The sequence below is a fragment of the Gavia stellata genome, chromosome 23 (genome assembly GCF_030936135.1).
Source record: "Gavia stellata isolate bGavSte3 chromosome 23, bGavSte3.hap2, whole genome shotgun sequence".
NCBI classification, from domain to species: Eukaryota; Metazoa; Chordata; class Aves; order Gaviiformes; family Gaviidae; genus Gavia; species Gavia stellata.
Genome location: NC_082616.1, coordinates 12266621 through 12276722, shown reverse-complemented (window position 1 = coordinate 12276722; position 10102 = coordinate 12266621). Strand labels below are relative to the sequence as shown.

At 60.0% G+C, this 10102-nt stretch overlaps 2 protein-coding genes across 2 annotated transcripts; one reads left to right on the top strand and one right to left on the bottom strand.

Annotated features, from left to right (window-relative positions):
• Positions 1–220: 220 nt before the first annotated feature.
• Positions 221–1459, top strand: SSTR4 (somatostatin receptor 4). Its single transcript, XM_059828585.1, has one exon. The coding sequence runs from the start codon at positions 221–223 to the stop codon at positions 1457–1459; it is 1239 nt and encodes a 412-aa protein (XP_059684568.1).
• A 2769-nt stretch (positions 1460–4228) lies between these two features.
• THBD (thrombomodulin) lies at positions 4229–5961 on the bottom strand. The gene has a single exon (XM_059828606.1). It carries the CDS (start codon positions 5959–5961, stop codon positions 4276–4278), a length of 1686 nt encoding a protein of 561 aa, XP_059684589.1. The 3' UTR covers positions 4229–4275.
• Between the last annotated feature and the right edge of the window lie 4141 nt (positions 5962–10102).

Genomic DNA, 10102 nt, shown 5'->3' with positions numbered 1-10102 from the left:
GTGAAGGAGCCCCGGCAGGGAGGGGGGCAGATGGAGGGAGTGGGGGGCCACGGCCGAAGCGGCCCGACGCACGTGGCCGTGATCCAAGGGAGAAGGCAGGGGAGCGTGCTTTGCATCTGCCGCGCACCACAGCTCTCATCCCCTTCTCTCTCTGCCCGTGCCCTGCCTGCAGGCTGGCACCCAACCCCAGCGGTGTCCTGTCCATGGACCACCTCCCAGCATGAGCACCGACACCGAGCAGCTCCTGGCCGGGGCCCAGGCGGCCGGCGCGCCCCTCTGGACCGTATCCAGCTGGGCCGCCTCCGAGGTGCCCCCCAACACCAGCGTGGCCGCGGGGGAGGCCGGCCGGCAGCAGGGGCAGGCGGAGTGGGGCGGCAAGGCGGGCGAGATCGCGGGCATGGTGGTGATCCAGTGCATCTACGCCCTGGTGTGCCTGCTGGGGCTGCTGGGCAACTCCCTGGTGATCTTCGTCATCTTGCGCTACGCCAAGATGAAGACGGCCACCAACATCTACCTGCTCAACCTGGCCATCGCTGATGAACTATTCATGCTCAGCATCCCCTTCGTGGCCACGTCGGCCGCCCTGCACCACTGGCCCTTCGGCCGGGCCCTGTGCCGCACCGTGCTGGGTGTCGACGGGCTCAACATGTTCACCAGCGTCTTCTGCTTGACCGTCCTCAGCCTGGATCGCTACATCGCGGTGGTGCACCCGCTGCGGGCAGCCACTTACCGCCGTCCTCGGGTGGCCAAGATGGTCAACGGGGGCGTGTGGCTCCTCTCCTTGCTGGTGGCTTCGCCCATCCCCATCTTCGCCGGTACAGCAACCACCCATGACGGCCAAGCGGTGGCCTGCAACCTCCTGTGGCCAAGCCCGGCCTGGTCGGCCGCTTTTGTGGTCTACACCACCTTGCTGGGCTTCCTGCTGCCGGTGCTGGCCATGGGGCTGTGCTACCTGCTGATCGTGGGCAAGATGCGGGCGGTGGCGCAGCGGGTGGGCTGGCAGCAGCGCCGGCGCTCCGAGGGCAAGCTGACGCGCCTGGTGCTGATGGTGGTCGCCATGTTCGTGGTCTGCTGGATGCCCTTCTACGTGGTGCAGCTGGTCAACTTGCTGCTGCCCGGCCACCTGAATGCCACCGTCAACAACGCCTCCCTCATCCTCAGCTACTCCAACAGCTGCGCCAACCCCATCCTCTACGGCTTCCTCTCCGAAAATTTCCGGCACTCCTTCCACGGCGTGCTGCGCCGCTGCCTCGACGCCAGCCTCTGCTGCTGCCACGCCAGGGAAGGGGCCGCCGAGGAGGAGGAGGAGGAAGAGCCCCTCGACTACTGCGCCGCTCCCCGGGGGGACGACAAGGACAAGGGCTGCATGTGCCCGCCCCTGCCCTGCCAGCAGGAGCCCGTGCACCCCGAGCCCTGCTGCAAGCCCGGACCCCTCCTCACGAAGACCACCGCCTTCTAGGGTGCCCCGCGCCTCGCCGGCCCCCGGACGGGCGTCTCCACCAGGCACGGGCAAAGGGGACCCCGGCCGGAGAGGGGGCAAACTGCCCTGCCCCGCGCCGCCGGTCCTCACTTGTGCTGTGCCGTTCGACAAAATAAAAAGCCATAAGACTGGCCCGTGACAGTTAATTACGTCGACCGAGTCATTATTGCTGTTACCTGCAGCAGCGAGGAGCCTCCGCTGGGATCCGTGATGAGGAGGACTTCCAAATGCATTAGCGAACAGCGACGGTAGCCATGGGGAGGGTGCCCCTCCAGAACAGTAAAACAAACTTTCCCCTTCCTTCCCAAAACACGCTCTGAAAGACGGAGAAAAGCGCTGAAGCCCATCAGCCCTGCTACATCTGTAGCAGAGCGAGGGGGTAGGACCAGACTGGACTTCTGCATCAGCTCTGCAGGGCCTTGAGAGCACAGGATCAATTTGACGCCTTCGGGATCCTCTTACGTTAAAAAAAAGGGGGTTCTGAACAACCGAGATCAGAGCTTGAGACTACGCAAACCGAGCAGGTGCCCGGGAGTCCCAAACCTCCCTTCAGCTAACGGGGAAAGGGAAAAACCGTAGGTCCCACCAATAAATCTTCCCCAGATTCCCAGGCAAAGGGATTTTAGCACACACGGGACCAAAATCACGTTTTCTACAAGAAAACCCGGGAGAACCGCATCCCATTCTCTTTGCCATAGGTAAACATCACCTCTAGTAGTACTTGACACACATACCCGTAGAAACTTGAGCTGAAGAACAGCACGGGGGCTATTACCGGCTTGGCTGCACTGGGGTAGGATTAAATTTGCCATTTCCAGCTTACTTGGTTTTAACTTTGTCCTTTGAACGTTAGCCTCGTTCTCCATGATTTATGGCTCGTTCCTTCTATTTTAGTCACGCTGGTGAAATAACCAGCAGGGCAATGTTTTCAGCCCGATGCTCCGCCGAGAACCCACAGCTCTTTTGGCTCCAGCGGGGTTTGTGACTTCTGGAGCTCTGGCTGCGAGACGGGCCGGTGCTCGGTGAGGAAAAACGGTCATTTTAGGGAGGGAGAGAAAGAATATTTCATTAGCAGCTTTCTATAAACCAGACTGTAAAAGCTTTATTGGTCTACACGCAAAATCACCATGTGATTGTGCATCGCATAGGGTATATTGCCAATAAATAAATAAGTATTTACAAATGTGCCGGGCGTATAAAACAGCGGGTTGAACCATTTACATTAGGAAAGCTACAGTTCATACAACGCATATATTTTTATTTCCCTTGGAGGCCGCAGCGTAGCTCTATCGTATCGGGAGGGGGACACGCTGCGCGGTAGCAAGCTCGCTTAGCACGTAAGGGGGGGATGCGGGGGGACGCAGCCCCCCGGCGCTCTGCAGCCTCCAGCCCTCCCGAGCTCTGACCCCAGGCCGGCAAAACTTCCTGCGGGAACGCTAAGTGCTGCTGCACGCTGATATTTCACGGGCATAAAGCTGTCAGCACCCGCTCCGCCGCTCGCCCCGTGCCCCCGCCAACAGCCGCCGGCTTCACCCCACCGCGGCTGCCGGAGCAGGACCCCCCCCAGCCCTGGCAGCTCTGCCCGGCAGCGTGCTGGCTTTGCAGAGCTGCCCCTCGTCTCCCCGCCGAACGATGGAGCTGGAAAAACGCATAAAATAGTTTCCCAGATTCCCCCCCAGTCCGTGGCTGGGAAGCAAGCAGCGGGCCGGATCCTGCCCCGCGGGAAAGTTTTGCCGCGAGCTTCAACATGGATTAGACTCAGCCCTGGACAAGGCTAAAGGAAAAACAGGAAAAAACCCTGTGGACGGGGGGGTCAGTTAAGCAGGTTTGTAAAAAAAAAAAACCCAACCAAAAACAGTTTAACTCAACAACTGCAGAAAATCACGCAAGTAATTGCGTGGAGAACACAAGGCTCCCCAGCGCTGCAAACCACCTTTCCTATCCACGGAAAAAATTACCCTGGCGTTCTCGGTATCCCCATTTAACCTCCGCGCCCCGGAAAAAACCCTGCAACGGTAAGAGGGAATAGAAATCAGGCATTTTAGCCCTCACACGGTGATGCTCAGCAGGGTCCCCACTGTCGCTAGCGATTTAAGGTGAAAAGTGCCCAGCTGCCAGAGGTGAGAGGCAGAAGGTGGTGGGGGGGTCAAAAACTGAGATTTCTGCCCATGAGGCAGAGGGGGACAGAGGAGCGAGGCAAGGTGCTGAGCGCAAGATCTTTGTTCCTTCTTCCACCACCCACCAGTTTAAAAAAATAAACTGAACCCAGACAAAGGCAGGAGCATCCCAGCTCCTCGCCACCCCGAAAATCATCCTCTCCAGCCCAGCGGCACGCTGCCCAGCCAAGGGCAGGGGGAATTGGGGCCAGGCGACCTTCCGTGGTCCGCGACGACTCGGCCGGCCGTGGCACGCGTGCTCTTGCCCCACATCGATGCGGATTTAAACAGTCAGCTCCAGACGGAGACGTCCCTCCCGTAGCACGCACACGGGTTTTCCTTGAAGCCCCCCCAGCAGCTGGCTTGGGAAAAAGAAAGCCGAACGCCCGCCGCTGCCTGCGAAGGGAGCAGAAACGGAGCAGCGCTTCGTGCCTTCCACCTTCCCCGCTCTCTGGCGCGAGTATTGCAAGAGCCGGCTGGAAAGCAGTGAGTATTTTTGGAAGTGGGGGTGATCACAGCTTTTCCCAAATTACCTTTATCATTAAAAAATTGCAGGGGCTGCGGGGGGGGGGGGGCGGGGTGGGGACTAAATGTTACCCAGTTCCGTCCACCTCCCTCTCTCCATCCTGCCCGGTCTCCCTACAGTTTCTGGCCGGAGGCGGCACACCCCGAGGCGACCGGCTGAAGTCCCATCTCCTTTTCGTGGGGGCCGCTGCACTTGTAATCCATGGTGGCGGGGGCCCTGCAGCGCTTCTTCGCCAGGTGGTACCCCAGGGCCAGCAGGGCCAGGGCCGCGGAGAGGACGCCCACAGCGATGCCCACCAGCGCGCCGGGGTTGAGGTGCTCCGCCTTCGGCGGGGTCCGGCTGGGGATGGGCACCTCGGGTCCGGGCCCGAAATCCCCCGAGTACGCTCCCTCCCCGTCCTCCTCAGGGATCTTGACGCAGCTGTTCTTGTTGAGGAGCTGGTAGCCGGCGTGGCAGTGGCACTCGTAGCTGCCGGGGCGGTTGGTGCAGTTGTGCTGGCAGAAGTTCATGTCGCACTCGTCGATGTCGACGCAGAGCTGCCCGCCCTCGCCATCGTCGTCCAGCAAGAAGCCCTCGGGGCACTCGCAGGACAGGTTGTGCGGGTCGCACTCGGCCGGGCACTGGCTGCGGTTGCAGTGCAGCAGGCAGCGGGCGGGCGCCTGCGGGTCGACGGCGTAGCCGGGGAAGCAGCCGCAGAGGTACCCGCCGGGCACGTCCTCGCACCGCTGCTCGCAGGGCGCCTCGTAGCAGCGGGAGACGGGCTGGCAGCGCCCCTCCAGCATCTCGTAGCCGCGGTGGCAGTGGCACTCGAAGCCGCCCTCGGTGTTGACGCAGACCTGCTCGCACAGCCTGGGCACCACGGCGCAGTCGTCGTCGTCCTCGCAGCTGCTGCCGTCGGCGGCCAGCCGGTAGCCCGACTCGCACATGCAGAGGAAGGCGCTGCCGGCCACGACGCAGTGGTGCTGGCAGGGCGCGCCGGCGCAGGGCGAGCTGCAGCCGCGGCCGTCGGGGGCCAGCACCTTGCCGTCGGGGCAGGAGCAGCGCGGCCGGCCGCCCTCCTCGCCGCAGGCCCCCTCGCAGCCGCCGTTGGCCAGGCGGCAGGGCCAGGCCCCGGGGGCGGCGCGGCCCCAGCGCAGCGCCCCGCTCTCCCCCTCCTCGTCGCAGCGCAGCTCCAGCCCCAGCGCCGGGACGATGGCGGCGCTGCGCGGCGGCAGCGCCAGGAAGTCCTCGCCGCGGGCGCCGAAGGGGGTGTTGTAGGTGACGGGCAGCCCCGCGGCGGGGGGCAGGCGCGGGCAGCTGCCCGCGTAGTTGTGCTCGCAGAGGAAGCCGTCGGCCGGCGCCTCGCAGCGCCGTTCCTCCCAGCGCAGCTCCCGCGAGACGGTCACGCAGCGCTCCCCGCACCGCCGCCCCGACGGCGCCCAGTTGGAGTAGTCGGTGCGGCGGTCGCCCGTCACCCACTGGAAGCCGCGGAGGCGCTGGGCCGGCTCGGTGCAGGCCAGGGGCAGGCGCAGCCCCAGCCACAGCCGCCCGCTGCGGTTCCGCAGCAGCACGCCGATGGCTTCCTCCGCCACGGTGGAGCGGACGGTCATCAGGTGCCCGCCGCTCCGCTCGCACGCCGCGCTGGCCTCCGCGAAGGGCCGCGCCGCCCAGAAGATGCTGAAGCAGTCGTGCTCCAGGCACTGCGCGCCCGAGGGGGCGGCCGGCGCCGGCTGCGGCTGCGGCTCCCCCCGGACCCCCAGCCCCAGCCCCAGCCCCAGCCCGGCCAGCAGCAGCGGCAGCGGCAGCGGGAGCCGCCGCATGGCGGGCGGCGGAGGGGCCGGCCGGCGCGGCAAATCTCTGGCATGCCGCCGCCGCCCGCCCGCCCGATTTATAGGCGCTCCGGCCCTCCCCGCCGCCCGCCGCAGGAAGGAAGCGCCTCCGGGGACGGGCCGCCGCCGCCGCCGCCGCCGCTGCGCGGAGTGATTGCGGCGGGGGCGGCCCCGGCGGCGGGTAAATCCCGGCCGCGGGGCGGGGGAGCCCCTCCGGGGGCAGCCGTCCAGCCGCGCCCCCCCCCCCCGCCTTCTGCCGGCTCCTCCCCGCCGAGCTGGGGCTGGTCCCGGCGGGGCGGGGAGCGCCCGGGCCGGGGGAGCGGGGCTGGAAGGCGCTGCTGGGCGGCGGGGGGCCGCCCCGGTACCCCGCGGGATGCTGCAGCGGCGGCTCTCCCGGCGGCGGGCGCGGGGCACCCGCGGCAGGCGGGGGACGCGGGCTCGGGGGCGGAGCAGAGCCGGGAAGACGCGTTTTCCCCTGGTGCAGGGGGGAGCCAGCCCGGAGGCTTGCTGAAGGGCACCCCGGGAGGCCCATCCGAACCCCGCGGGGCTGCTCACCCCGGTTGTAAGGCTGCCCGGCTCGGTACAGCATCGGCGTTACTGCCGTCGGCACCATCCCCGTCCCTCTGAGCTGAGACAGCCGAGGGCAGCCCCGCCAGCCGTCCCCGCTCCGGACGCCCCACCAGGCCCCGATCGATCGGTGGCCCGCTGGTCCCTTCCAGCCTAAAACCCACTGCTCATCCGCTGCCCCTCCGAGCGCCGGCGTCTCCGTTTCCCACCACTCCTCTCCGAGGGAGGCTGCCACTCAGCTGCAGGCCACGCAGGACCACCAGATCCAGGCCACGCAGGACCACCAGATCCCTTCGTACCGCCAAGGCAGCCAGGGTCGGGGGGGTGGCCCTGCCTGCCTGCCCCTTGGCCCCTTCCCATCACTTGCTTTTCTTCGGGGGTGCGGCAGGGTCCCCGAGGGATGGGGGCACAGCGCAGGGTGATGTCCACCGCTGGCACGTGGCTGGGAGGCTGCAGCGGGCACCCACACTGCTGGGAAGATGTGCCCATCACTTGGGCATCTCTGCCACTCTGGACCGCAGCCCTGTAGCGACAGCAGCTCCCGGTTCCGCTCGCCAGTGTGTTAAAGGTGCGCTAGCGCGAAGGCAGGGGTCGGGCTGCCAGCCCTTCCAGGGCAAGGTCAGGCTTTAAAGAAAAAAAATGTGGGTTTTTCAAAGAGGAAACAAATTCTGAGATGTCCCTAGGGATTTACTGATCCTTGCTATAGCATTGGGGTCTTGGGAGAGCCCTTCCCTGTGCTTGTTAACAGCGATGGATGACCATCTCTGTGTCCCTTACGATTTGCAGCCCAGCAAAGCAGTCCCAGAGGATTTGAGCTAAGACGGGACACCAGGAAAAAGCGGGGTTTCCCCCGGGCTTTGCAAATCAGCCCCCGGTTCTAAACAGGGCTGGCATGGCCTTGCTCTTGAAATCAGAGAAAATCGGCACGGAGAGGCCGGCAGTGTGCTGCGCCCCGCTTCGGGACAGCATCCTGGCTCCTACGCTGCCAGAGCGGCACCGGGAGAGCTGGGGCTGAGCTCCGGGAGAGGGGCCCTGTCCCCGCTGCTCCTGCCCAGCCGGGGGGTCTCGCCCCCGGGGCGCCGGCTCCCCTTCCTCGCAGGCGCCTCTGCTGCTGCTTTCCGAACAGCTCTACCCTTTCCATGTTTTTATCTTTGCAGGATCCGCCTCTGCTCCCAGAACATAGCCAAGAGCAAAATAAAAATGAAAAGCAAACATCCAAAGCTTCGCCACTCAAAGGAAAGGGTATTTGACCCTTTTTATTCAATTTTGAGTGGTGTTTTTACCAAGACTCAGTCACTGCAATTAGCCCTCGGGATCCCCTGCGGAGAAGCAAATCCATATTTCCTTGCTTCACTCGTTGCAAGGAGGTTACTTTATTAAAGTCTTATGGTTTGTCTAGTCCTCGTCCAGCCCTGTGTGGTTCGTCTAGCTCATGCGAGGCTGTGGGCTGTGGTGAAAAGGAAAAATGGGGAAAAGAGTAATAATAATCCTTAATAATAGTAATAGTAATAATAGTTATAGTAGTAGTAGTAGTAGTAATAATAATAATAATAATAATAATAATAATAATAATAATGTCACCAAACAAGCTGTGCTGCAAAGCTAGCCTGATGGAAACGGGAGCGGAGGAGCTCATGCTCTTTACCAGACGCCTTTGCCCTGCCTGTCTTTGGCCTCTCACGCCTTCCTCCGTCGCCTCTCTGGGAAGGGGAACATCAAGGAAATGCCATTTTCTGCTCAGACGGCAGGAGGAGCGATGCAGAGCTCGGACCTTGGCCTACAGAGCATTCAAGTCTATCATTTCACCCCCTTGAAAATTTCAGCTCGATCACCTGCACGGGAAATAAATGTCCGTGGGGTTTAATTTCATCAGCAGGGCTGCACCCCAAGAGAAAGGCAGGCTGGGGTACGGCGCTAACGGAGCCCGGGGCAAGGGCTGGGCTCAGGCCAGGCTCCCTAATCTCAGCCCAAAGCCATCCTCTCCTCCTAGGTGACATCTGTAGGTCTGATCCACCGTTCCTCCGACCTCCGGAAAGAGGGACACGCTAGTGTATGGATGGGTGAGCTTGCAGTGGCTGCCCGGCCGGTGCCAGTCACTCCCTGCATAAAATAGCGCACCCGAGAAGAGCCCGGTTGCTCTTCACCGCCGCAAAACATGTAAATGGGATAATTCCCAGAAGTTTCCTGGAGGGCTTGGTAACGCTGACCTCTCCTTGCTTTAGTAAAAGCTGTTGTTTCCCCAGTTTTCATGTCCTTTTTTCCCTTCTGGTGGTCTTTCTCTTGTTCTTCTTTTTCTTCTTCTTTTCTTTCCTTCTTTTTCTTTCTTTCTTTTTCTTTTTTCTTATTTTTCTTTTTCTTTCTCTTTTTCTTTCTCTTTCTCTTTTTCTCTTTTTCTTTCTCTTTTTCCTTTTCCTTTTCCTTTTCCTTTTCCTTTTCCTTTTCCTTTTCCTTTTCCTTTTCCTTTTCCTTTTCCTTTTCTTTTTCTTTTTCTTTTTCTTTCTTTTTTTCTTTTTTTTCTCTTTCTCTTTTTCTCTTTTTCTGCTTGCAGAAGAAAACCAGCAAAATAAGTGGGGCAAGGTCAGGGCAAACAGCAGCAGAAGAAAGAAGGCAGAATGCAATTGGTGGAAAAGGAAAATAACACCAATAGATTTCTGTTCTTTTTTTTTTAAACAGATAAAAATTTCCTTTTCAAGGCTGCATGATGAGAAATATTTTGAAATTTTCCAGGAAAAAATACAGTACTCCCAAAACAATGATCTCTCAGATCATTGCCCTGATGTCCTTGCCCCACCGACCACAGCTTCCAGGGTTGATCTTGCCAGTAGAAGGGAAAGATAATCAGGGCAGGAGAAAGGAGATTAATCATGCTTTAATAGCTCTTTTTCATTCCGATGATCTTTTCCCTCTGTTGCCTGAGAGCATGACAGGCGTTGGCTGGTGCGGCCCTGACGGGCTGACTCACAGATACAGAAATGCCCTTCCTGCTGACACGCTGCTTTTCCTCCGTAGAAGTTGATTAATCACGCTCCTCCGCAGCGCAAAGTTATTGCAAGACGTTGCCGGCTGTCCGCGGCGATAACAGGAGGGAGACCTTTTGCTTTACTCGAGTCTGACTCATCCGAAGTGTCATTGTCACCCTCCAGCCAGAGGAACGCTGATAGCACGTATTTGGAATAGCCCTTTTGGCCTGCGGTGACGGGGGCATGTGTCACGGATTTTCTTGGATCTTGTTGGATTTTGGAAATGAGGTTCCTAATGTCAGAATGCTGACAATTATACACGATGTAATAGAATGTCGTGTGATATAAAGTGGTATAATAAATATAACATAACACAATATAATGTAATACAACATAACATAATATGCTACAACAAAATATATTATAATACCATATATTAATGGTACAATATAATAAAATACAATTAATATAACAATATAATATTAAATCATTGCGTCAGGATTAAAAAACAGTTAAAAGCAGACCATTAAGTAGCATATACGTGCTTTCCCATCTATACTGGTCCGCATGCAATCCCACCCGGGATCATTAAAACCACCCAGGGG

Coding starts and splice junctions, on each gene's coding strand:
- SSTR4 (XM_059828585.1), top strand. CDS start 221: ATGAGCACCGACACCGAGCAGCTCCTGGCCGGGGCCCAGGCGGCCGGC.
- THBD (XM_059828606.1), bottom strand. CDS start 5,961: ATGCGGCGGCTCCCGCTGCCGCTGCCGCTGCTGCTGGCCGGGCTGGGG.